We start from the raw sequence: 25,872 nt of genomic DNA, 5'->3' as shown, positions 1-25,872 counted from the left end.
GGTTCCCGCTCACTGGCTGAGCGAGGTGCAGGCGCAACACCGAGGGTTGCGATTCCGTTGCCGGTCCCGGTCCGGTACAGGCGCGACACTGAGGGTTGCGATCTGTTGCCGGACACGAAAAAAGACAAAAAAATAAATAAATAAATAAATAAATAAAAAAAAATACAATCGACAATCTAAAGCAAGTAGCAGTGTTATTATGAGTTTATAGCATATATAAAAGTAAAATGTATGACAACAGCCCAAAAGATGGAAGGAACTGGGAGTATACATCTGTAAGGGCCTTACGCTGTACAGTATTAATATATTCTTTGAAGATAGACTGTTATTAATTTAAAATGTATATTGTAAATAGTAGGGCATCCACTAAAAACATTTTTGAAAGAGGTAAAGATAATGGAGATAAAATGCAATCATAAAAAATACTCAATCCAAAAGCAGATAGAGCAGGAAAAAAGGAACACATGGCAAACTAACAAAGTAATGAATTTTAATCCAATCAAATCAGTTACATGAAAGGTAAATGTTCTAAACACAAATTAAACAAGTGATTGTCAGATTGTATTTAAAAAAAAAAAAGAATCAACTATCAGTTCAAGCATCCCCTTCTCTGGGAAGCCTTCTATGATGCCCCAGTCTGAATTATATGGTACCCACTGTGTCCTCATAACCTCACAAGCATGCCTTCTCTGAGCATTCACCACTACTCTGATTATTGGTAAAATGTCTGTGTCTTGGTGGTAAAGCTTCCTGAGAACAGAAACCATGTCTCACTGGGAACTTCCAAGAACCTAGTGTGGCACAAGGTACATGCTCAATAAATGTCCACTGAATAAACAGATACATTTTTACAGGTAAAAGACTAATTGCATAGAACTGAGCAAGGTGCCATCCCAGTTGACATAAGTGTCTAACAGTCTCTCAAGAAGAGTGCCAGGGGAAAACACTTTTTGGCTATACAATTCCTAGTTTAAAGATGGAGAAGCAAAGGAATGGAAATCTTATGGAGTGGTTCCCTCAAGAAATAAGCTCCAGGCTCGCTGGTTAGCTCAGTCGGTTAGAGTTCAGTGTTGTAACACCAAGGTCACAGGTTCAGATCTCCACAACAGCCAGCCACCACCACCACCAACAACAATAACAAAAAAGAAAGAAGCTTTAAAAAAAAGGAAAAAAGAAAAAAGAAATAAGCTCCAGAAGTTCTGACTTATAGTCAGTTTTAAATGAAAAATCTCAGTGGAGAACGGGAATGCACAGCCTTGAGCCCATCCCTGGAATAATACAACAGCCAGGATAAGCATGCTGATTCCTCTGAGGCAAGAGTAGGGGCCAGTGGTATGAAGAAGGCCCGGAACAAGAACCTTGCATTTTGTGGCTCTTTGAGGAAGTTAGGAAGAATCCCGGGATTCCCTTGGAGGAGCCATACCTGTCTACTTGCCATGTATGGTCTTGGGAGGAGCTGCTGCCAAATGGTGTCTCATCCCTCCAGCTGGGAGAGACCTGGTTGCAGATGGGTAACATGTGGCTAATGCATTGACTGGACAAACAAAACCAGAAATAGCTCTACCTTTTGTAGCCTGGTAGTTTGCCTGTGTTCGAAAACCCTAAGTAGATGTAGGCATACCAGGAAATGCACTATTACAAGCTGGCAAAGAAAACTGAAGCCTACGTAGAGGGACTAGATAAACAGAAGGGAAGAGACTGAGTTGAAAAACCAAAAAAAAAAAAAAAACCAAAAAAAAAAAGTAGAGCTAATGGATGAGATAAAATAATTAACAGAAAGGTAATAAAAACATTCAGTAAATAGACTCAGGATAACTAGCTAGATATCAGGGGAAAAAATAGTTAAATCCCTTCGTTAGCCCTTATACCAAAACCATCCAAACAAACAAACAAAAAAACAGATGGATCAATGATTTGGCAATCCTAGTACATCTCTCTTGTCCATTTACTCTTCTCTTCTGACCATCATTCAATGCTTTTCCCCTCTTCTCAAAAAACCAACACTTCCTCTCCATCCTTGCCCTCAGCTGATGACTTCATTTCATACTTCTCTGATGAAATAGAAGCTCTGGAAAGAGAACCCCTACATTCTTTCCATCAATGCATCACCCTACCTACCTACCAGTATCTGTACTCTAGTTTCTAATGGCCTCCAGTTTTTTTTTTTTTTTTCCTTACCTCCAGTTTCTAATGGCCTATACTTTTTGCTAGGACAACTTCTCCACCTGTGCACCTGTGCACTAAATCCCATTCTCTCTCACCTATGTAAGGACATCCCTCCAGTGACTTATACTTTCTCCCTGATCTCTCCTGGATTATTTCTAACAGCTTACAAACATTTCCAACTGTTTGCTGCTAGAATATAGAAATATTTTTGATTTGTATATATTGACCTGGAGGATAAAGTTTTCTAAGGTCCCTGCTTTGTCCCTGAAGAGGTAAAAGTATTATTCAATACTAATAGGAATGTATTTAATCATGGAGGTGCAAGACTTGCACACTGAAAACTATAAAAAATCATTGAAAGAAATTAAAGACCTAAATAATGGAAATATACCCTGTATTCACGGATTGGAAGACTTAATATCGATAAGATGGCAATACTCTCTAAATTGATCTATAGATTCAATGCAATTCCTATCAAAATTCCAACTACCTCTTTTTACAGAAATAGACAAGCTGATCCTAAAATTCATACAGAATTGCAAGGAAACCTGAATAGACAAAGCAATCTTGAAAAAGAACAAAGTTGAAAGACTCACACTTCCCTATTTCAAAAGCTATTAAAAAAAAAAAAAAGTTAGGGCCAGCCCGGTGGCACACTGCTACAGTGTGCCGCTTGGGAGCGTGGCGGCGCTCCCGCCGAGGGTTCGGATCCCACATACAGACCGGCCGCTCACTGGCTGAGCAAGGTGAGGGCGCAACACCGAGGATTGCGATCCCGTTGCCAGTCCCGGTCCGGTATGGGCGCGACACTGAGGGTTGTTGCCGGACACAGAAAAAGACAAAAAAAAAAAAAAAAAAAAAAAAAAAGTTATTATAAAGCTACCATGGAGTACTGCATAAGAATAGCCAGCCTGTTAGCTCAGTTGGTTAGAGCAAGCGTTCAGATCTCACACCAGCCAGCTGCCTCCCCACAAAAAAAACCAAAAACAGAATAGACATTTAGATCAATGAATAGAATCGAGAACTCAGAAATAACCCCACACATCTACAGTAAACTAATTTTGACAAGGGTGCCACACCCACTCAATGGGGACAGAATAGTCTTTTTAACAAGCGATATTAGGCCAACCAGATCACCACATGCAAAAGAATGAAGTTGGACCCCTACCTCATACCACATACAAAAACTAACTCAAATGAATCAAAGACCTAATTATAAAGCTAGAGCTAGAAAGCCCTTAGAAGAAAACAGGGGTATAACCTTGGTTTTCACGATGGATTCCTAGATATGATACCAAAGGCTCAAACAATAAAGGAAAAAATAGATAAATCAAATAGACTTAATCTAAACTAAATCAAAAAATAGACTTAATCAAATTCAAAAACTTTTGTGCTTTAAAGGACACTGCCAAGAAAAGTGAAAAGAATCCACAGAATGGGAAAAAATATTTGCAGCTTATATATGTAGTAAGGGTCTAGCATCCAGACTATATGAAGAAGTCTTTTTTTTTTTTTTTCCTTTTTGTCTTTTTTCGTGACCGGCAACGGATCGCAACCCTCAGTGTCGCACCCGTACCGGACCGGGACCGGCTACGGGATCGCAACCCTCGGTGTTGCTCCCGCACCTTGCTCAGCCAGTGAGCGGCCGGTCTGTATGTGGGATCCGAACCCTCGGCGGGAGAGCCATCACGCTTCCCAAGCGGCGCACTGTAGCAGTGCGACACCGGGCCGGCCCCTGAAGAAGTCTTACAACTCAACAATAAATAGACAAGCAACTCAATTTAAAAATGGGCAAAGGATTGAATAGACATTTCTACAAAGAAAATATGCAACTCATCAATAAGCACATGAAAAGATGCTCAACACCATGAATCATCGGGGAAATGCAAATCAAAACCACAATGAGATACCACTTCATACCCAATAAGATGGCTGTAATAATTTAAAAAAACAAACAGAAAACAAGTGTTGGCAGGGATGGAGAAACTAGAACTCTCATATACTATGGGTAGGAATGAAACAAGAATTGAAAACAGTGACTCACACAGATACCTGCATACCAATGTTCATAGCAGCATTATTCATAACAGCCAAAAAGTGGAAACAACCCAAATGTCCAACAACTAATAGGTAAATAAAATTTTATATATCCATACAATGAAATATTATTTGTCAACAAAATGGAAGAAACAAAGTACTCATGGCGAATGTATGAATTTTGAAAACATTATGCTAAGGGGCCAGATACATAAAAGACAAATATTGTATGGGACTGGCCGGTAAGCTCAGTTGGTTAGAGCACAGCCTTATAACACCAAGGTCATGGATTCAGATCCCCATACTGGCCAGCCACCCCCCAAAAAAAATTAATTGAAAGGTTCTTAGAAAACTGGTTAGAGCACAGCCTTATAACACCAAGGTCAAGTTCCCCATACCAGTCAGCCACCAAACAAAAACAAAAACATATGATTCCATTTACAAGATAAGTAAAATGTTTACAAGACAAGTAAAATGATTCCATTTACAAGAACATCTAGGACAGACAAGTGTGTAGACACGGAGAGCAGATTGGAGATTGCCAGAGGCTGGAGGAAAGGGAAAATGGAAAGGAACTGCTTCATGGTTATGGGGTGATGAAAATGTTCTAGAATTAGATAGTGGGGATGGTTAGGGTGAATATACTAAAAGTCCTGGATTGTATACTTTAAAATGCTGACTTTTATATTATGTGAATTTTTTTCCCAATAAAAATTTTTTAATCACAAAAAAATAACCTGAACAGAAACAAAGGTAGCATCCTGGAATTAAGGGAAAATGAGAGATAGCATGAACATCATTGAACTGGCATTTACTCCTGTCAGATAACTTAATCTCCTCTCAGGCCTCCACCTTAGCTAGTACCCTTTACTCATGGTGGAACTGCTCATGAGTACAGAAAAGCTCTTAAGGGGGAAAAACAATCGATAATCTTCCGATGAAGCACTGCAGCAGCCATGTGACTGCTTCCAGACAAACCAAGAATCTTTACTCCAAAGCAACACAAGAGACAGAATATTAATGACCAACCACATTAAGGATTCACCTATTAACCACTAGGGCCAAAAAGATTCCATGCTGCTCATCCATGTTAAAGCACTAAATCAAGGAGTCACCAGACTTAAACATTCTAATTCTAGTTCTTTCCCCAATACCTAATATGATCACTCTTTACACTGGTTTTTTACTATAAAATAATACAAATTTCTGTTTCTTGCCCATACCACCCAGAAGCAAGGACTTCAATAACTGTTGTATAGTGAATGAATGGTCATTAGGTAAAATAAAAATAAGAGTCTCAGAGAACAAGACAGTTTTTACATTTCCTCTCCGTGTCTCAGTTTCTTCATTTGTAAAATGAGAATACCAGTACTTTCTTCACGAGTTATTAGAAGTACTAAATAATTAAGGGGAGGGAGAGAGTGGTCAGAAATTGGTTAATGGATACAAAGAATGATTATGTATTGTAATGACAAATAAGCTAATTATCCTGATTTGACCATCACATATTGTACACAAGTATTGACAGTCAACTCGGTACCCCACAAGTATGTATAATCAATTAACTTCAACAAAAAATTGAAAAAAAGTACTAAATAATTAATATGTATTAATTTAATACAAATTAAGTTCCTAGACAGAGTACCTGGCCCACTTAGTATTTGTTAATTATTATCATTTATTAATTATAATCATTAATTATTATCATTATATCAACTTGCAGATTAAACAATCTTATCTTCTACCAAATCATGTGTGTTACTAGATTGGATAGATAGGGGATATTCTAAGAGTGAAGCAAACCCTCTTGACTATGACAAGTCCCCAAAATGAGAGGACATCTGAAGAACAAATAATTCCCAGTTTTTATAAACCAAATTACAGTGAGAACACAAATGTTTTAGCAGTGTCAGACTAATAAATCTAATTAGAAGAAAACATGCTGTTGGCATGTCTGATTTGTTTTCAATCTCCTGATAATGTTTTAATGTGAACAGTTTGAATTATGTGTCTTAAAATGAAAGTTCTATGAGGGAAATGTTAAACACAGCATTACCATATGACCTTGCAATTCCACTCCTTGGTATATATCTTAAGAGAAATGAAAACATATATCCACACAAAAACTTGCACATGAATGTTCATAGCAGCATTATTCATAATAGCCAAAAAGTGTAAACAATCCAAGTGTCTATGAACTGATGAACGAATAAACAAAATGTGGTTTATCCATACAATGGACTATAATTCAGCCACAAATAAGAATTTAGTACTGATCCATGTCAAATATGGATAAACCTTGAAAACATTATACTAAGTGAGGGGGCTGGCCAGTTAGCTCAGTTGGTTAGAGCGTGGTGCTGATAACACCAAGGTCCAGGGTCCAATGCCTATACTGGTAGGCTGCCAAAAAAACAAAAAAAAAAAATACTAAGTAAAAGAAGCCAGTCATAAAAGACCATATATTGTATGATTCCATTCTTAACGAAAAGTCCAAAACAGGCAAATCTATAGAGACAGAAAGTAGATTAGTGGTTGCCAGGGGCTGGGGGGGAGTGCAGAATAGAGATTGACGGCTAATGGATATGGAGTTTCTTTTTGGGGTGATGAAAATGTTCTAAAATGAGAGAGTGGTAATGGTTGCACAAACTTGAATATGCTGAAATATCACTGATTTGCACACTTTTAAAAGGTTAATTTTATGGTAAATGATATCTCAATAAAGATGGTATTTGAAAAAACCAAGCCAATGAAGGAAGAAAAAAATGCACTTCTTTGGATTCCTTCCCTGTTACCTTTCCAAATATACACTGTGTTGATGATGATACCTTCTCTGTCTTGATTTGGGGGAAATAGATGAAGTATGGCTGCTTCTGGCTTATTCCCTGACATCGCTGCCACTCATAGAATCCATCTGCTAAAATGACACAGCGTCTTCCCTTTCCCAGAGGTACCTGAGGGAAAAATGTAAGCAAGATATAGTCTTAGTGATACAACCATTTCATAGGCTGCCATTACATGGACTTGAGTTAAAATCACAGGTCTACCAATGTGTGATTGTAGAGCAGTGATTTAATTTCTTTGTATCTCACTTTTCTTATGTATAAAGAAAGTCACACTCAGATGTTGAAAAGATTAAATAATGTACAAGGGTTCAGATCCCCAGACTGGCCAGCCACAAAATGAATGAATAAATGAATGAATGAGTAAAGTACATAAAAGCAACCAACTCTTTTCTAATAGGTACCTGTGGTAGCTAGTCTCCAAAGTTGGCTCCCCAATGAACCATCCTTCCCAGTATCCACAACTGATGTAGTCCCCTCCCATAATGAATTTGAACTGGCTCTGTATAACCAACAGAATGGAGCAGAAGTTTTGCTGTATGACTGCCAAGGCTAGGTCACAAAGCTTTATAGCTTCTGTCCTGCTCTCTTGGGTCATGAGTTCTGTGGTATATGAGTAGCCATGTCAGAAGCCTTACTAACCGTACACCCCCAAGCTAGGCATGTGGAAAGGCCTCCAGTTACTCTAGCCATTCCAGCTGAGGTATCAGACATGGGTAAAGAAGCCATCTTGGACATCTAGCCCTAGCTGCCATCTGATTACAACTGCAAGAGAACCTCCAAATGAAAACTATCTACTTGAGCCCAGTCAACCCAGAATGTGAGAGATAATGTTTGCTATTTTGTTTTTAATCACTAAGTTATGGCATGGCTTGTACACAGTCATAGAATAGCACTCAACATTAACAACTGGGAATACTCTGGAACCTTATTTTATTTCTCAGGTACACAAGACTCTAATAGCTCTGTTAGAAAAAAGAATTAAGTATGTGCCTTTTCCCTAGACCAGCTACCTACCTTGAATGACCGTTTCTCCATCATGGTATCACTACGACAATTGGTAGTGCTGAACTGCAGCTTGGAAGGATGATCTTCTTTGAACCAAGATGGGACCAGGCCCCATCTCATGGGAGCAATGACACGCTCAGATGAATCTGAGCCCTGCCACAGAAAAAAGGTTAAGATCTAGTGAGGAGATCATAATGAAATTTAGAAAACCAAATTTAGCATATGCATTACATTATTATTAGTACTGAAGTAAAAAGTACAAGATTATTAAAAGTCTACTTGAAAATAATTTTAATTTATCATGATGCAGGTAACTTGAGCACTGTAGCAATCATATTTACTAAAATGTAAGATATTTTGCTTGGGAAGGGTGGGGGATACAAAGAGGTTTAGTTCCTGTAAACTTTTAATTAGTGCCTGCTATGGGAGAGACAGTTTTAGGCCCTGTACTTCATATGGTCCCAGCTCTCAAGAAGCATACGTTACAGACAACCATAATACAATGAGGTACATGCTATGATTAAAAGATGCACAGAGTGCTATGAGGCCACACAAAAAGAGTGCTTGACCTTAAAGGGCTTGTAATTCAACATTTGAGGACAAATAGCATAAAAATATTAAGTAATAGGGGCCGGCCCGGTGGCGCACTGGAGAGTGCGCCACTTGGGAGCACGGTGGCGCTCCCGCCGAGGGTTCGGATCCCGTGGAGACCGGTTCCCGCTCACTGGCTGAGCACGGTGCGGGCGCAACACCGAGGGTTGTGATTCCGTTGCCGGTCACCGGTACGGGTGCGACACCGAGGGTTGCGATCCCGTTACTGGTCAGTAAAAAAGACAAAAAGGAAAAAAAAAATTAAGTAATAATATAAGGTACTATAGCTAAGGACCAGATATGTGATATATATGAGTGTCAAAGGAGTTCAGTGGAGAGTGATCTGTGAGAGATGGAACAAAGAAGTTGTAACAGCTCCTTATCAGCAGCAGCAGGAGGAGGAGGATGGAGAGGGGTTGTTCTTGAACTGGATTCCACAAGAGATACAGGATTCAGACAGAGAAGAAATGGGAGAGAACATCAGATATGAAATCAGATGAGCAGGGCCGGCCCGTGGCTCACTCGGGAGAGTGTGGTGCTGATAACACCAAGGCCCCGGGTTCGGATCCCATATAGGGATGGCCAGTTCGCTCACTGGCTGAGCGTGGTGCTGACAACACCAAGTCAAGGGTTAAGATCCCCTTACCGGTCATCTTTTTAAAAAAAAAAAAGAAAGAAAGAAAGAAAGAAATCAGATGAGCAAAGAGGCCATGTCAGGAATGTGCAGAGGAGTCGTTTGGTGCAGAAGCATTCACAGCAGTCCTGAGGATGCTATTTTTATAAGGGCCTGCTTACAAAATTGGCCCTCAGTTAGCACTTCAAAACTTAAGATTTCTGAGAGTGTTCCCATCTTTCCCTAACTGATAAGTGTGGTTTACTCTGCCTAGTCTATTTGTGCACACAATGAAGTTTATGCTGAACACTGGCTTTCCTTCTGGGAGTCTGGAATTTTGGTACTTCCTGGGCAGAGACTGCCTACATGACCAGCCACCAGTAAAAATCTTGGGCCCAGAGTCTCTAATGGGTTTCCCTGGGCAGAAACACTGCACACATTACTACACTTTTCATTGCTATTGAAAGGAATGTGCTTGGTGTATCTCTTCACAGGAAGGAGAGAACGTAAGGAAGCCTGTGCATGGATTTTTCCAGACTTCTACTGTGTCTTTTTCCCTTGCTGATCCTATTGAGTATCCTCTCACTGTAATAAACCTTAGCCACAACATACCTTATATGCTAAGTCCTTCTCATGAATCTCCAAATATGGGGGTAGTCTCGGGGACTCCCAACAAATGGTTGTCAAACTTTTTTTGGGTAATAGGCCCATTGAGAATTTGATGAAAACCACAGATTAAAATGCATATTTACATTATTCTGCATGGTACAGTACCCTATGGGTTGGAAGAGACCAACGTACAGAGACTGCATTTCAGGTGCTACTACAATGGTTCAGGGGTGAGGATAAGGTAAGTCTGGTGATGATAGTGAGAATAAAAGAAACATCCAAAAGGTAAAAACAGGGCCGGCCCGTGGCTCACTCGGGAGAGTGCGGTGCTGATAACACCAAGGCCACAGGTTCGGATACCACATTGGGATGGCCGGTTTGCTCACTGGGTGAGTGTGGTGCTGACAACACCAAGTCAAGGGTTAAGATCCCCTTACCAGTCATCTTTAAAAAAAAACAAAAAACAAAAAACAAAAGGTAAAAACAAAAAAAGAAAGAAATCGTGGCAAGTGGATTTGGATGTAATAAGAAAACAGGGATGATTAAGTTTTCAAGCCTGGACAAGTGAAATAATGATGGTACTCTGAACAAAAGACAAAAATTTGAAGAAGGATCAATAAAATAAAATAAAATAATAAAAAACAAAGAAAAAAGTAATGAAGCATTTGGTTTGTGGTAAGATCACACGTTGAATTTCTGATACTAGTTAGAATTCTGTGGCAGTTTTAAAAAATGAGAGTTGAGGATCTAAGTCCCCTCCCCCTGAATCTGGATGGGCTTGTGACTTACTTGTAACCAAGAGAATATGGCACAAGTGACAGTGTATGATTTCTAAAGCTAGGTCAGAAAGGGTGTTTTAACTTCCTCCTTTTTCTCTCAGACATTGCTTTTGGTGCTCTGAGCTGCCATGTACAAAATCTAGCTACCCCAAGACTGCCATGCTGTGAAGAAGCCCAGGCTACATGGAGAGACCACACGTAAGTACTCTGATCAACATCAACTGCCAGATAAGTGAGTGAAGATACCTCTAGATCAGGGGTTGGCAAACTTTTCTGTAAAAGAAAAGCCAGAGAGTTAAGTATCTTAGGCTTTGCAGGCCATACAGTATCTGTTGAAACTCTAACTGCTTTTACAGTGATAAAGCAGCCATAGAAAAAGATAAATGGATGTTGCTGTGGTCCATAAAATTTCATTTACAAAGACAGGTGGAGGGCCCTAGTTTTTTTTTTTTTTTTTTTTTTTAAAGATGGGCGGTAAGGGGATCTCAACCCTTGGCTTGCTGTTGTCAGCACCACACTCAGCCAGTGAGCGAACCAGCCATCCCTATATAGGATCCGAACCCGTGGCCTTGGTGTTATCAGCACCACACTCTCCCGAGTGAGCCACAGGGCGGCCCAAGGAGGGCCCTAGTTTTGACTCCTATTCTAGATTTTAGCCTCAGATGCCAAGACTTCCCAGCTGAGGCCCTACACATCAGGGAGGGAACAAACCATACCAACTATGCCCTATCCTAATTCCTCACTGGTGAACAGAATAAAAAGGGTGTCGGGGCTGGCCCGTGGCTCACTTGGGAGAGTGTGGTGCTGACAAGACCAAGTCAAGAGTTAAGATCCCCTTACCGGTCATCTTTAAAAAAAAAAGGAATGAAAAGGGTGTCTTAAACCGTTAAAATAAAATCCAAGTAGAGCTGTTTACTATGTCCAACAAGCACTCACAGGTGTGGAATTAAAGCTTAAAGGAGAGGCAGAATTGTATAGAGAAGGGGTCAACAAACTTTCTGTAAAGAGCTAAATAATAAATATTTTTGACTTTGTGTGTCCATATAGTCTCTGATGCAATGACACAAGCAACTCAACTCTGCTGCTGTTGGTAGCATGAAAGCAAGATATAGACAATATATAAATAGACAATATATAAATAGATGAGCATGTAATGGATTAGCCCATTAAGGCTGCTATAACAAAATATCATAAATTATAAATGACAGAAATTTATTTCTCACAGTTTGGAGGCTGGGAAGTCCAAGACAAAGGTGCCAGCAGATTTAAAATCTGGTGATGGCCCACTTTCTGATTCACAGATGGCACCTTTTTGTGTCCTCACATGGTAGAAGAGGCAAGCTAGCTCTCTCTGGTCTTTTATAAGTGCACTGCTGTGGACTGAATGTTCCCCCAAAGCTCACTGAAACTTAATCCCCACTGTGACAGTGTTAAGAAGGTGGGAAATCCTATTACGGTAATTGAAAGGTGAGACTTTAAGAGGTGATTAGATCATGAGGACCATGCTCTAGTGAATGGATTAGTCCACTGATGGTTAATGGTGGTCATGATTGTGTTTATGATGGTTTTATAAGGACAGGGAGTGAGAAGCTTAAGGCACTCTCTCTTTTTTCTAGGGGTCGGAAATATATGTTTACTATATTAGAAACTAGATATCAACAAAAAGCACGAAAGAAGTATTCTGGAATTATCTCTCTCTCTCTCTCTCTCTCTCTCTCTCTATCTCGGTCTCTCACTCAACCCATCTGCCATGTGACATCCTGTGTTGCTGTGAAGAGTCACCACCCACCAACAAAGCCCTCACCAGATGTGCTGCCTGAACTTTGGACTTCCTAGTCTCCAAAACTGTAAGCAATAAATATTGTTTCTTAACAAATTACCCCATTTCAGGTATTCTGTTACACGCAACAGACAGCCTAATACAGGTACTAACCCCATTCATGAGAGCAGAGACCTCATGACCTAATCACCTTCCAAAGTCCCTACACTTCCTAATACCTTCACTTTGGGGGTTAAGATTTCTTTCTTTCTTTCTTTTTTTTTTTTTTAAAGATGGCCAGTAAGGGGATCTTAACCCTTGACTTGGTTTTGTCAGCACCACGCTCTCCCGAGTGAGCTAACCGGCCATCCATATATAGGGATCTGAACCCGTGGCCTTGGTGTTATCGACACCATACTCTCCCAAGTCAGCCATGGGCTCGCCCTTGGCGGTTATGATTTCTACACACAAATTTTGCAGGGACACAAACACTCAGACCATAGCAGCTGTGGTCAAATAAAACTTTACAAAAACAGAAAGTATGCCAGATTTGGTCTGAGGATCATAGTTTGCCAACTTCTGGTTCAGAGAAAAGAACAAGGCCTTGGAGACTTTGATTCAAAAGTCACTTCTCTGGGGCTGGCCTGTGGCTCACTCGGGAGAGTGTGGTGCTGGTAACACCAAGGCCCCGGGTTTGGATCCCATATAGGGATGGCTGGTTCGCTCACTGGCTGAGCGTGGTGCTGACAACACCAAGTCAAGGGTTAAGATCCCCTTACTGGTCATCTTAAAAAAAAAAAAAAGTCACTTCTCTGCTATTTATGAGGTTGGACTAATCTCAACTTCCTGAGTCCTCAACTTTCCTTATCCATAAAAATGGAGTGAACAATACCTACGTTGCAGGATAACTGTTAAGAATTAAAGATAATGTAGTTAAAATGTGTGGCATGGAGTGGGCATTCAAATTGTAGTTATAATATTTTCCTAAGGTTAGGATTAAAAACAAATAGTAACATTTTCTAGGGCTGGCCCTAGAAATTTTAAGTTAAAGAATGAAAATACCAACCTTCCCACAATGAAATGCCACAACTGGATACTTCAACATGACTCACCACCGTTATATCTATAATCCTGACACTCTTCATCATACTTCAACTAAAATTCTCAAAATACACCTACCCCTCTAGTCCCGCAGAAAAAACTACTAAAGTATCAAACCACACAAACCCCTGAGAAAAAAAATGAACAAAAATCTATTCACCTCTTTCATCACCCCCACACTAATAGGAATACCTATCATAACCCTCATTATCCTCCTACCCAACGCAATATATCCCTTCCCCTCTCGCCTCATCAACAATCACTTAACCTCTCTACAAATAAGGTTAGTCCAGCTCATCCTAAAACAACTAATAGCAATTCACAACACCAATGGACAAGCATGATCCCTAATACTAATCTCACTAATCCTATTTATTGGTTCAACAAATCTACTAGGTCTACTACCCCACTCATTTACACCAACCACCCAACTGTCCTTAAACCTAAGTATGGCAATCCCCCTGTGAGCCAGAGCGGTAATCTTAGGTCTCCGCCATAAAACAAATGAATCCCTAGCCCACTTTCTACCCCACGGTACACCCACCCCCCTTATCCTGATACTCGTAATCATCAAAACCACAAGCCTCTCCATCCAGCCCGCAGCCCTGGCCGTACGATTAACAGCCAAAATCACAGCCGGCCATCTACTTATACACCTCATTGGAAGCGCCACACTAACACTAACAACCCTAAGTCTCCAACGGCCTCAACCACCTTCACCCTCCTCATTCTATTCACCACCCTTGAACTTGCTGTAGCTCTAACTCAAGCCTATGTATTTACCCTCCTAGTAAGCCTCTACCTATATGACAACACCTAAATGACTCACCAGACCCACTCCTACCACATAGTAAACCCCAGCCCCTGGCCACTTGTGGGAGCCCTATCCGCCCTACTCATAGCAACTGGCCTAACAACATGGTTCCACTTCAATTCTAACATTCTACTAACTCTAGGCCTACTAACCATAGGCCTACTACATACCAATGATGACGAGATGTGGTGCAAGAGAGTACCTTCCAGGGCCAGCAGACAACCATTGTCCAAACAGGACTGTGATATGGAATAATCCTATTTATCGTATCCGAAGTTTTCTTCTTTGCCGGGTTCTTCTGAGCCTTTTATCACTCAAGCCTGGCCCCGACCCCCGACCTAGGAGGCTACTGACCACCACCAGGCATCAACCCCCTCAACCCTATAGAAGTTCCGCTACTCAGCACATTAGTCCTGTTGGCCTCTGGAGGGTCCATTACCTGGGCCCACCATAGCCTCATGGAAGGAAGCCACAAACACATACTCCAAGCCCTCTTCATCACAATCTCCCTAGGCATTTACTTCACACTCCTCCAAATCTCAGAGTACCTTGAAACATCTTTCACCATTTCCGATGGTGTATACGGATCAACATTCTTCATAGCAACAGGCTTCCATGGCCTTCACGTAATCATTTGGATCCACCTTCCTCCTATCTGCCTTCTACGCCAATTAAAATTTCACTTCACATCCAAACACCATTTTGGCTTTGAAGCCACAGCCTGATATTGACACTTCGTAGATGTAGTCTGACTATTCCTATACGTCTCCATTTATTGATGAGGATCCTATTCTTTCAGTATTCGCTAGTACAATTGACTTCCAATCAATCAGGTCTGGTCACAGCCCAGAAAAGAATAATCAAACTAGCACTGACCCTCTTAACCAACATAACATTAGCACTCCTACTCATCACCATTGCCTTTTGACTCCCCCAACTAAACACCTACACAGAAAAGTCAAGCCCATATGAGTGTGGATTCGACCCAGTAGGATCTGCCCGCCTACCATTTTCCATAAAATTCTTCCTTGTAGCCATCATGTTCCTACTATTCGACTTAGAAATTAACCCTACTGCTGCCCCTCCCAAGGGCCACCCAAACAAACAGCCTCAAACTAATACTCACCATAGCACTCATCCTAATCTTTACACTAGCACTGGGCCTAGCTTACGAATGAACCCAAAAAGGCCTAGAATGAGCTGAATATAGTAGTTAGTTTAACTAAAAAGACTGGTTTTGACCCATTAAATTGTGACACTTCGTAACTATTAAGATGCTTCCAATTTATATCAACATCATTCTAACGTACATCATGTCCCTCACAGGACTACTAATAAATTGATCCCACCTTATGTCCTCTTTACTATGCCTGGAGGGCATGATATTATCCTTATTTATCCTGACCATCCTCCTATCCCTAAACCTACACTTCACCCTATCCTGCGTCCTTCCCATCATTCTCCTAGTCTTCGCAGCCTGTGAAACTGCCGTAGGCTTAGCACTTCTAGTAATAATCTCTAACACTTATGGTCTAGACCACGTACAGAACCTTAACCTCCTACAATGTGAAAACTCATTATTCCCACAATCTACTCATCCCCACCATGTGATACTCCAACAACAACATAATCTGAATCAACTCAACAACCCACAGCCTACTGATCAGCCTCATCACCCTTCTCTTCCTGAACTATAACAACGAAAACGGTACAACTATGTCAACAAGCTTCTTCTCAGACCCCCTCTCAACCCACCATTTAGCACTAACAACCTGACTCCTCCCCCTAATAATTATGGCAAGCCAACACCATCTCTCCAAAGAAACATTCACATGAAAAATACTATATATCCTGGGCCAGCCCGTGGCTCACTCGGGAGAGTGCAGTGCTGATAACACCAAGGCCCCGGGTTCGGATCCCATATAGGGATGGCCGGTTCGCTCACTGGCTGAGCGGGGTGCTGACAACACCAAGTCAAGGATATATCCTGGGCCAGCCCGTGGCTCACTCGGGAGAGTGCAGTGCTGATAACACCAAGGCCCCGGGTTCGGATCCCATATAGGGATGGCCGGTTCGCTCACTGGCTGAGCGGGGTGCTGACAACACCAAGTCAAGGAAGGGGATCTTAACCCTTGACTTGGTGTTGTCAGCACCACGCTCACCCAGTGAGCAACCGGCCATCCTTATATGGGATCCGAACCCGGGGCCTTGGTGTTATCAGCACCGCACTCTCCCGAGTGAGCCACAGGCTGGCCCCCAGATTTTCTTAATCATAACGTTCACTGCCACAGAACTGATCATGTTCTACATCCTATTCAAAGCAACACTAATTCCAACCCTAGTTATCATCACCCAATGAGGCAGCCAACCAAAACGACTGAATGCAGGACTCTACTTCATATTCTATACCCTCTTCGGCTCTATACCACTACTGATTGCACTAACCTATATCCACAATTCTACTGGCTCATTAAACCTATTATTATTCCAACATTGAACTTGAGCACCACTACCCCCATGATCCAGCACTCTTCTATGAGTAGCATGCATAATACCGTCCATAGTAAAAATGCCACTCTACAGACTTCATCTCTGATTACCAAAAGCACATGTAGAAGCCCCATCGCCGGGTCCATGGTTCTCGCAGCCATCCTGCTAAAATTAGGAGGGTACGGAATAATACAAATCACCATTACCCTAAATCCCCTAACAAACTCCATAATCTACCCCTTCCTCATACCCTCCCTGTGAGGAATTATCATAACAAGCTCCATCTGCCTACATTAAACGGACCTGAAGTCCCTCATTGCCTACTCATCCATCAGCTACATGGTCCTAGTAATGGTAGCCATTTTGATCCAAACACTTTGAGGATTCACAGGAGCCACAGCCCTAATAATTGCCCATGGACTTACATCATCCCTACTCTTCTGCCTTGCAAACTCCAACTACGAACGCACCCACAGCCAAACTATAATCTTGGCCTGTGGACTACAAACATTCCTCCCCCTAATACCGACATGATAACTGCTAGCCTCCCTGACGAATTTGGCTCTCCCACCAACTATCAACCTAGTCAGAGAGCTACTTGGAATAATAACATCATTCTCATGATCGAATATCACAATCATTCTCATGGGACTCAACATATTAGTCACAGCTCTATACACCCTATTTATACTAATTACAACACGAGGAGCTTTCACACACCACATCAACAGTATCAAACCATCCCTTACGTGAGAAAATTCCCTGACACTCATGCATATCATTCCACTTCTACTCCTATCCCTTAACCCCAAAACAGTTCTAGGGCCCCTCTACTGTAAATATAGTTTAAATAAAACATTAGGTTGTGAACCTAGCAACAGAGATTCAAAACCTCTTATTTACCAAGAAAGACTAAAAGAACTGCTAATTCTTACCACCATACCTAAAACTATGGCTTTCTTACTTTTAAAGGATAGAAGTAATCCATTGGCCTTAGGAACCAAAAATTTGGTGCAACTCCAAATAAAAGTAATAAACCTACCCTTATCCCTAACGATAATCTCACCTGTCATTCTAGTTACCCCAATCACCCTTACCCTCACCAACACACACAAACACCACGCCTACCCCTACTATGTGAAAACCTCAATCCAACTTGCTTTTCTGACCAGCCTCACACCCGCCCTCATATTTATCCACTCCAGACAGGACACAATTACCTCTAACTGACACTGAATCACCATTCAAACACTAAAACTGTCCCTTAGCTTCAAACTAGATTACTTCTCAATAGTCTTCATCCCAGTAGACCTCTTTGTTACATGATCCATCATGGAATTCTCCCTGTGATATATGCAATCAGACCCCAACATCAACAAATTCTTCAAATATCTACTCACTTTTCTCATCACAGTACTAATCCTGGTCTCTGCCAACAACCTATTCCAACTCTTCACTGGATGAGAAGGGGTGGGCATTATATTCTTCCTCCTCATTGGATGATGATACGGCTGAGCAGACGCAAACACAGCAGCCCTACAAGCAATCCTCTACAATTGCATCAGTGATAATGGCTTTATCCTAGCCATAGCATGATTTCTCACACATTCAAACGCATGAGACCTTCAACAACTATTTATCCTCAACACAAATCCAAGCCCTCTCCCACTAGCAGGCCTCCTCATCGCCGCAACGGGCAAGTCCGCTCAATTTGGCCTACACCCATGACTACTTTCTGCAATAGAGGGCCCCACACCCATCTCAGCCCTACTTCACGCCAGCGTGATAGTCATAGCGGAGATCTTCCTACTAATCCGGTTTTACCCACTAATAGAAAACAATAAGACAATCCAAACACTGACACTATGCCTAGGTGCCATCACCACACTATTTACAGCAATCTTAACAGAGAATGAGATTAAAAAATTATCACATTCTTGGGCCGAGCCCGTGGCGCACTCAGGAGAGTGCGGCGCTGGGAGCGCAGCAGCGCTCCCGCTGCGGGTTCGGATCCTATATAGGGATGACCGGTGCGCTCACAACGCTAACTGGCTGAGCACGGTGCAGCCGGTCTCCAAAAAGGACAAAAAAAAAAAAAAATTATCACATTCTCCACTTCAAGTCAGCTAGGCTTAATAATAGTAACAATCGGCATCAACCAACCACACCTGGCATTCCTCCACATCTGTATACATGCACTTTTTATTTTTATTTATTTATTTATTTATTTATTTTTTTGTCTTTTGTCTTTTTCCGTGTCCGGCAACGGATCACAACCCTCAGTGTTGCCCCCGTACCGGACCGGAGACCGGCAACGGGATTGCAACCCTCGGCGTTGCTCCCGTGCCTCGCTCAGCCAGTGAGCGGGAACCGGTCTGTATGTGGGATCCGAACCCTCGGGCGGGAGCGCCGCCACACTTCCCAAGCGGCGCACTATCCAGCGCGCCACCGGGCCGGCCCTACATGCACTTTTTAAAGCTATGCTATTCATATGCTCCGGCTCCATCATCCACAACTTAAACAACGAACAAGACATCTGAAAAATAGGAGGCCTGCACAAAACTATACCCCTCACATCAACCTCCCTAACCATCGGAAGCCTCACACTCACAGGCATAGCATTCCTAACAGGCTTCTACTCCAAGGACCTAATCATCGAAACCATAAACACATCGTATATCAATGCCTGAGCCCTCATGGTCACACTCATTGCCACCACCCTCACGGCTGCCTATAGTGCCCGAACCATTTTCTTTACACTATTAGGGCAACCCCGCTTTCTGACCCTAATAAACATCAACGAAAACAACCCTAGCCTAACCAACCCAATCAAATGTCTAACAATCGGCAGCATCTTCACCGGTTTCATCATCTCCAACAGCATCACCCCAATAAACATCCCCCAAATGACCATACCCCCCTACTTTAAACTCTCCACCCTCTTCGTTACCATTCTAGGTTTCACCGTAGTACTAGAACTATGCCTAAACTCACTTAACCCAACCCCCAAACTGTCCTCACCCATATACAATTTTTCTGCCCTCCTAGGGTCATAATACACCATCCAAAAAACCACAGACAATTCTATCACCAACCCCAACAGTAAAGCCCCCCAAACTACAACATTCAAACCTCAAGCCTCAGGATATTCCTCAATAGCCATAGCAGTAGTGTACCCAAATACCACCATTATACCCCCTAGATAAACTAAAAACCCTAAAAAAGACCCCCAAAACTGACCACAATACCACAACCAATTCCCCCACTAACAATCAATCCCATCCCACTATAAATAGGGGAAGGCTTTGAAGAAAACCCCATAAAACCAATAACAAAAGCAACACTCAACAAGAATGCAGTATATATCATAATTCTTACATGGATTACAACCATGATCAGTGACGTAAAGAACCACCATTGTACTTCAACTACAAGAATCTAATGACCAACATCCGAAAGTCACGCTCCCTCCTCAAAATCATCAATCACTCATTCATCGACCTTCCCACACCATCAAATATCTCAATATGATGAAACTTCGGCTCACTACTAGGCACATGCCTACTAATCCAAATTATCACAGGACTATACCTAGCCATGCACTATACAGCAGACACAGCAACAGCATTCTCCTCCATTGCCCATATCTGCCAAGACATAAATTATGGATGAATCATCTGGTATACCCATGCCAACGGAGCATCCATATTTTTCATCTGCCTCTTCATCCATGTAGGCTGGCCCGTGGCTCACTTGGGAGAGTGTGGTGCTGATAACACCAAGGCCGTGGGTTCGGATCCAATATAGGGACGGCCGGTTAGCTCACTGACTGAGCGTGGTGCTGACAACACCAAGCTAAGGGTTAAGATTCCCCTTACCTGTCATCTTTAAAAAAAAAAAAAAAAAAAGTGACTTAAAGCTAGGAGGATAAAGTTTCTTAGAGAATAAATTGAGCACAAAATTTAACCCAGAAGTATAAATAAAATAAAATAAATAAAAGGAGAAATGAGAGAAAAGTAGAAGTCCAAGAAAAGTACCTAATAAGAGTAGAATGAAGAAAGTCATAAGAGAACTTCCAGTCAAGATGGCGGAACAGATGGTCCTCAGCGTCACTCTCTCCCACAAATCAACGAATTTACAACTATAAAGATGTAACATCAGCCAAGATGGGGCCGCCAGAGCTCAGGTGAAGAGGAGGAGAGAACTATGGAACTCATGAAGGTGGGAGAAACCACGAAGAGAGAAAGAAAAAACTGCTCTCAGCGTTTTGGGCCGCAGCCGCTTTAATGCTGGAACACATGGAGCAGGAGCAAGCAGAAGCCACAGCTGTGCTCTTTAGATGGAATTACCTGGAGATGGAAGGGGAGAAGAGGTCTTTGGTGGCCCCCAGGACAGCAAGACCACTAACAGGGTTCCTGTGGACCCACGCAGGAGCGAGAAGCCAGAACAGCTAAAAAGGGGGGGCCACTCAGAGGCCAGTGAGTCATCACAAGGGACCGGCGCACGGCCTGTCCCATGAGAAGTGTTTGGAGCAGGGGTGGTGGGGGAGACAGGCCCACCAGGAGAACACTGGGACGCAGCAAGGACAGCCAATCTGCCCCCCAATCAGCGCAGGACCACTCAGAGGAGACTGGTTGGGAATGCAGAATTGCATGGGGTGCAGTTTGATGAAAAAACTCAGGCCCAGATCAGAGTTTCTAAACAACCCAGGTGCACTGAGTATTTGGAGAGCCAGAAATACATATAAGGTCAACGATTAAACCCTGAGCTGCACAAAAAGCCTTCCCTAGGGAAACAGCAGCAAAGCAGCAATTTAGCTCAACCACATAGCTTAAGTAAGTACTGGTTCCCACAGGAAGTTCCCCCATTTTAGAAGCAAGCAAAGGACAAAAACTTAGTTCCAGCCCAGGCACACCACGAATGTCTTGGGGCCCACTAGGGGACATGAGGCATGGAGCCAGGGGCAGGACCCCTGCTCACAACCACTCACACCACCAGCACCTTGGGGCCCCACCCAGGAACCCAAGAATTGGAGCCAAGGACCAGATCCCACTCCCACATACAGGCACATCACGCCAGCACCTTGGGGCCCATCCAGGGACCCAAGGCATGGAGAAGGGGACTGGAACCCCCTCCAACAACCAGGCACACAGCGCCAGCACCTTGGGGCCCACCAAGGGACCCAAGGCATGGAGAATTGGACCGGACTCCCCTCCCACGACCAGGCACACTGTGCCAGTGCCTCGGGTACCACCTGGGGACCTGAAGCATGGAGAATGGGATCAGACCCCCCTCGCACAACCAGGAACACCATGCCAGCGCCTCAGGGCCCACCTAGGGACCCAGGATAAGGAATTGGGACTGGACCCACCCTCCCACAAAGAGGCATGCAAGGACCGTGCATCAGGGCAAACCCAGGGGCCCGAGGCATGGAGAAGAGGACCAAACCTCCCTCCCACAACCAGGCTCACCTCACCAGTGCCTCGGGTCCCGACCAGGGACCCAGGCAATGTAGAAGCGGACCGGATCCCTCTCCCACAACCAGGCACACCACACCAGCACCTCAGGCCTGTCCGGGGACCTGAGGCATGGAAAAGAGGACCGGACTCCCCTCCCACAACCAGGCACATGGCGCCAATGCCTCAGGGCCTGTGCTGGGACCTGGGGCATAGAGAAGGGGACCAGACCCATCTCCCACAACCAGGCACCCCATGCTAGTGCCTTGGGGCCTGCCCAGGGACCTGGGGTATGGAACCAGGTACTGGAACCCCCTCCCACAACCAGGCACACCTTGCCATCACCTTGGGATCCGGGGCATGGTGAAGGGAACCAGATCCCCCTCCTACCACCAGGCACACCACACCAGTGCCTTGGGGCCTGCCATGGACCTGAGGCATGGAGAAGGGGACCGAAACCCCCTCCCACAACCAGGCACACCATGCCAGCACCTCGCAATCCACTCGGGGACCCAGGGCATGGAACCGGGGATCAGACACTCTCCACAACCAGGCACACTGCCAGCACCACGGAGCAGGCCAAAAACATGTCCCCCATGTGGGTGGCCCACCACAGCCACCATGATAACCATGGCTGCCGTGAAGGTGGCTAGATGCCACAGCCACCACACAGATGGGCCACCAGCCACTGGAGTGAACTGACACAAGGAGAGTCATCAGCAGAGATTAAAAAAAAAAAGGAGGAGGATGTTTGTCTCCACAGAGTCCATTTCATAGTGACGGAAGAGACATCTGCTTTATGATAATATTGGGGGACCTTATAACGCCTCTCAGCATTGGACAGATCATTTGGGCAGCAAATCAACAGAGTAACCATTATTCTTTCAGAAGAAAAGAAGAAATCTAGGGTTATTAGAGGGGGAGAGGAAGGGGGATGGGGTGGGATTGGACAAGGGGCATAAAGAATAATTACAATTTGTAACAATATATATGTAATATTGATTTGATCAACATATCTCAGTGTTGAACCCCGAAAATATGTATAATCAATTTTGATTCAATAAAAAAAATTTTTTTTAAAAAGGAAAAAAAAAAAGAAGAAAGTCATGAGAGGATGGAATCCCAAGAAAGGAATCATCGGTAGTGGCAATGTCTCAGAAAGCCTTCCTTTTGTTTAAAGCTAATCCACTGTGCTCTTGATGAGATACTGTCCTGTTTCCTCCAGAATCTTAACTCTATCAGTTAATTCTCTTTTTATATATATATATATATACACACACAGAGTTGATTCTCATTATTTGCAATAGTTAGGTTCCAGGAAGTCCCCTTGAGTACTCAACTGCTGCTCTTAGGGAAACAGAAGGTTAGGTTTCTAAGAGCTGCTGGTGACAACATTTTCATCAAATGATTAATACATAACCTTGTTTTATATGTATTTCTGTTTAAAGACACCTTATTTTGGGCTGGCCAGTTAGCTCAGTTGGTTGAAGTGCAGCCTTATAGCACCAAGGTCACAGGTTCAGATCCCTGTACAGGCCAGCCACAAAAAACAAACATAAAAACAAATAAACCCACACCTTATTTAATCTACATTGTCGATTCGCCTCCTTTGAATTCACAACCAACAGCACTATAATTCATGCCTGAATGAAGCTTATCTAACATATGTATTTTCTCCTTAAGGCACATCACAGCCTTCCTGTACTTAGAAACACTAGCCAGTACTTCACTTGGGGGTCATTTTAAACAGTGAAATCGGGCTGGCCGGTTAGCCTAGTAGGTTAGAGCATGGTGCCAATAACACCAAGGTCCAGGGTTCAATCCCTGTATCAGCCAGCTGCCAAAGTAAAAAGAAACATGTAAAAAGGGCCAGCTGGTTAGCTCAGTTGGTTAGCATGCATGCAGACTTATAACACCAATATCATGGGTTCAGATCCCCCAACCAGCCAGCCACCAAATGAAAAACAAAAAAAGTGAAGGTCCCCCTGCTCAAAGCATACATGAGAATAAGAGAGGTAACATTACATAATGGTCAACTAAATGATCTCTCATCAACAATTTGCAAGACAATACTCTAAATCTGTGGTTGTCAACATGAGACAACTCTGACATAACCCTCCCTACCACTCAGACTTTTGGCATTATCAGGAGACATTGTTGGTTGTTATGACCTGGGGGGCGCTACCGGCATCTAATGGATAGAGGGTAGGGATGCTGCTAATTCTACAATGCACAGGACCACTCCCCCCAAACAAAGAATTATTCTGCCCAAAAATGTCAACAGTGTTGAGATTGAGGTCCTGCTCTCACAAATTCTATTGATCACATTTAACTTGAATGTTAACTTGAGTGCGTTCAAACTCAAACATGAAGATAATGAATAGATAGTGGCTGAGAAACCACAACATTGTTCAATATTAGTCATCTTTTCCTCTACCCTTTTGGACTTCTGAACAGAATAGCTGGTGGGACTGGGGCAGAAAAATTAAAGAGGAAGTAATTTGCAAATGAGTGGTTTTAAATGCAAATGTTACAATCTATACACATATGCTAGCCGTTGATGATTTGGATGACTGAAATGATGAAATTGTTCTAATTTTGCTTTATAATTTACAGGTTTGAGAAAAATAAACTATCAAATATTTATTAAAATTAAGAAATCCTAGCAATCTTAACAAAACTTATTAGAGATATGGAGTCATCAGCAAATTCATACCAATGACCCAAGGGAGGGCTATGTTTGCTAGAGGCTACACCTTCCCAATTCCTGGTTCCAGGATGCATCCACTGGAGTGGGGACAGTGGTCTGGATCTCAGTTCCAGCTCTGCCCCTCACTGACTGGATAACATAGGACAAGTCACAATCTTTCTATACTTTGTCTTTACATGTGCTAAACGAATTTTTTTCTAGCTAACATTCATTCTATAATTGTATAAAGAGAACTAAGGCTCAGCTGGCTGGTTAGCTCAGTTAATTAGAGCGCAGCCTTATAACAAGGTCATAGTTTGGATCCTGGATAGGCCTGTGGCCAAAAAAAAAAAAAAGAGAGAGAGAGAGAGAACTAAAGCTAAAAATGACTAAGGCTCATATACTTAATTTTTCTCTCTTCTCATTCTAAATTATGCCTTCTTCTGAAACATGTTTTATCTTTTCCTTTCTCTTTCAAGTTTCCCCAGGATCTTTATCTTGATTTCCCCCTCATTGAAAAAAGTGTCAGAAGGAAAGTGTGTATCCTCTAAAAATGACTCAATAATAAACGATTTCATGTAAATGGCTTCATTCAACCAAAAAGACCAATGTTATGTGGTATGCTTATTTCAAAATAATGTGATCCCTGCAATGTAGAAATAGGATCTTTTGACTACCATATTATCATAAGAGTTCTAAAGAATATGTACTAGAGGTATAATCAACTTTATAAAATGATTTCAGCGTTATAGATCAAATAGAATCAAAATCCAAGAAGGAAACAATCATAATTTTAAAAACATATCAAGGGCAGGCTGACCAGTTAGCTCAGCTAGTTAGAGCATAATACTGATAACACCAAGGTCAAGGGTTTGGATCCCCCTAACAGCCAGGCACCAAAAAAAAAAGGGGGGGGG

The 25,872-nt window shown here is 42.6% G+C and overlaps 1 protein-coding gene across 3 annotated transcripts in view; it reads right to left on the bottom strand.

Moving 5' to 3' along the window:
- Window positions 1–25,872, bottom strand: part of HMCES (5-hydroxymethylcytosine (hmC) binding, ES cell-specific) — a 41,578-nt gene that overhangs the window by 12,233 nt on the left and 3,473 nt on the right. For 2 of the 3 annotated variants that reach the window (XM_008565251.1, XM_008565246.1), the window contains 2 exons: window positions 8,064–8,207; window positions 6,999–7,157 (listed from right to left, as the gene is read on the bottom strand). In XM_008565251.1, coding sequence (XP_008563473.1) covers window positions 6,999–7,157; window positions 8,064–8,207 — 303 coding nt within the window. The remainder of the gene's footprint in view (window positions 1–6,998; window positions 7,158–8,063; window positions 8,208–25,872) is intronic. The other variant, XM_008565258.1, reaches the window with a different exon arrangement.

Source organism: Galeopterus variegatus, unplaced genomic scaffold (assembly GCF_000696425.1).
Source record: "Galeopterus variegatus unplaced genomic scaffold, G_variegatus-3.0.2 Scaffold196, whole genome shotgun sequence".
NCBI classification, from domain to species: Eukaryota; Metazoa; Chordata; class Mammalia; order Dermoptera; family Cynocephalidae; genus Galeopterus; species Galeopterus variegatus.
This window is presented reverse-complemented; position numbering and strand designations above follow the sequence as displayed.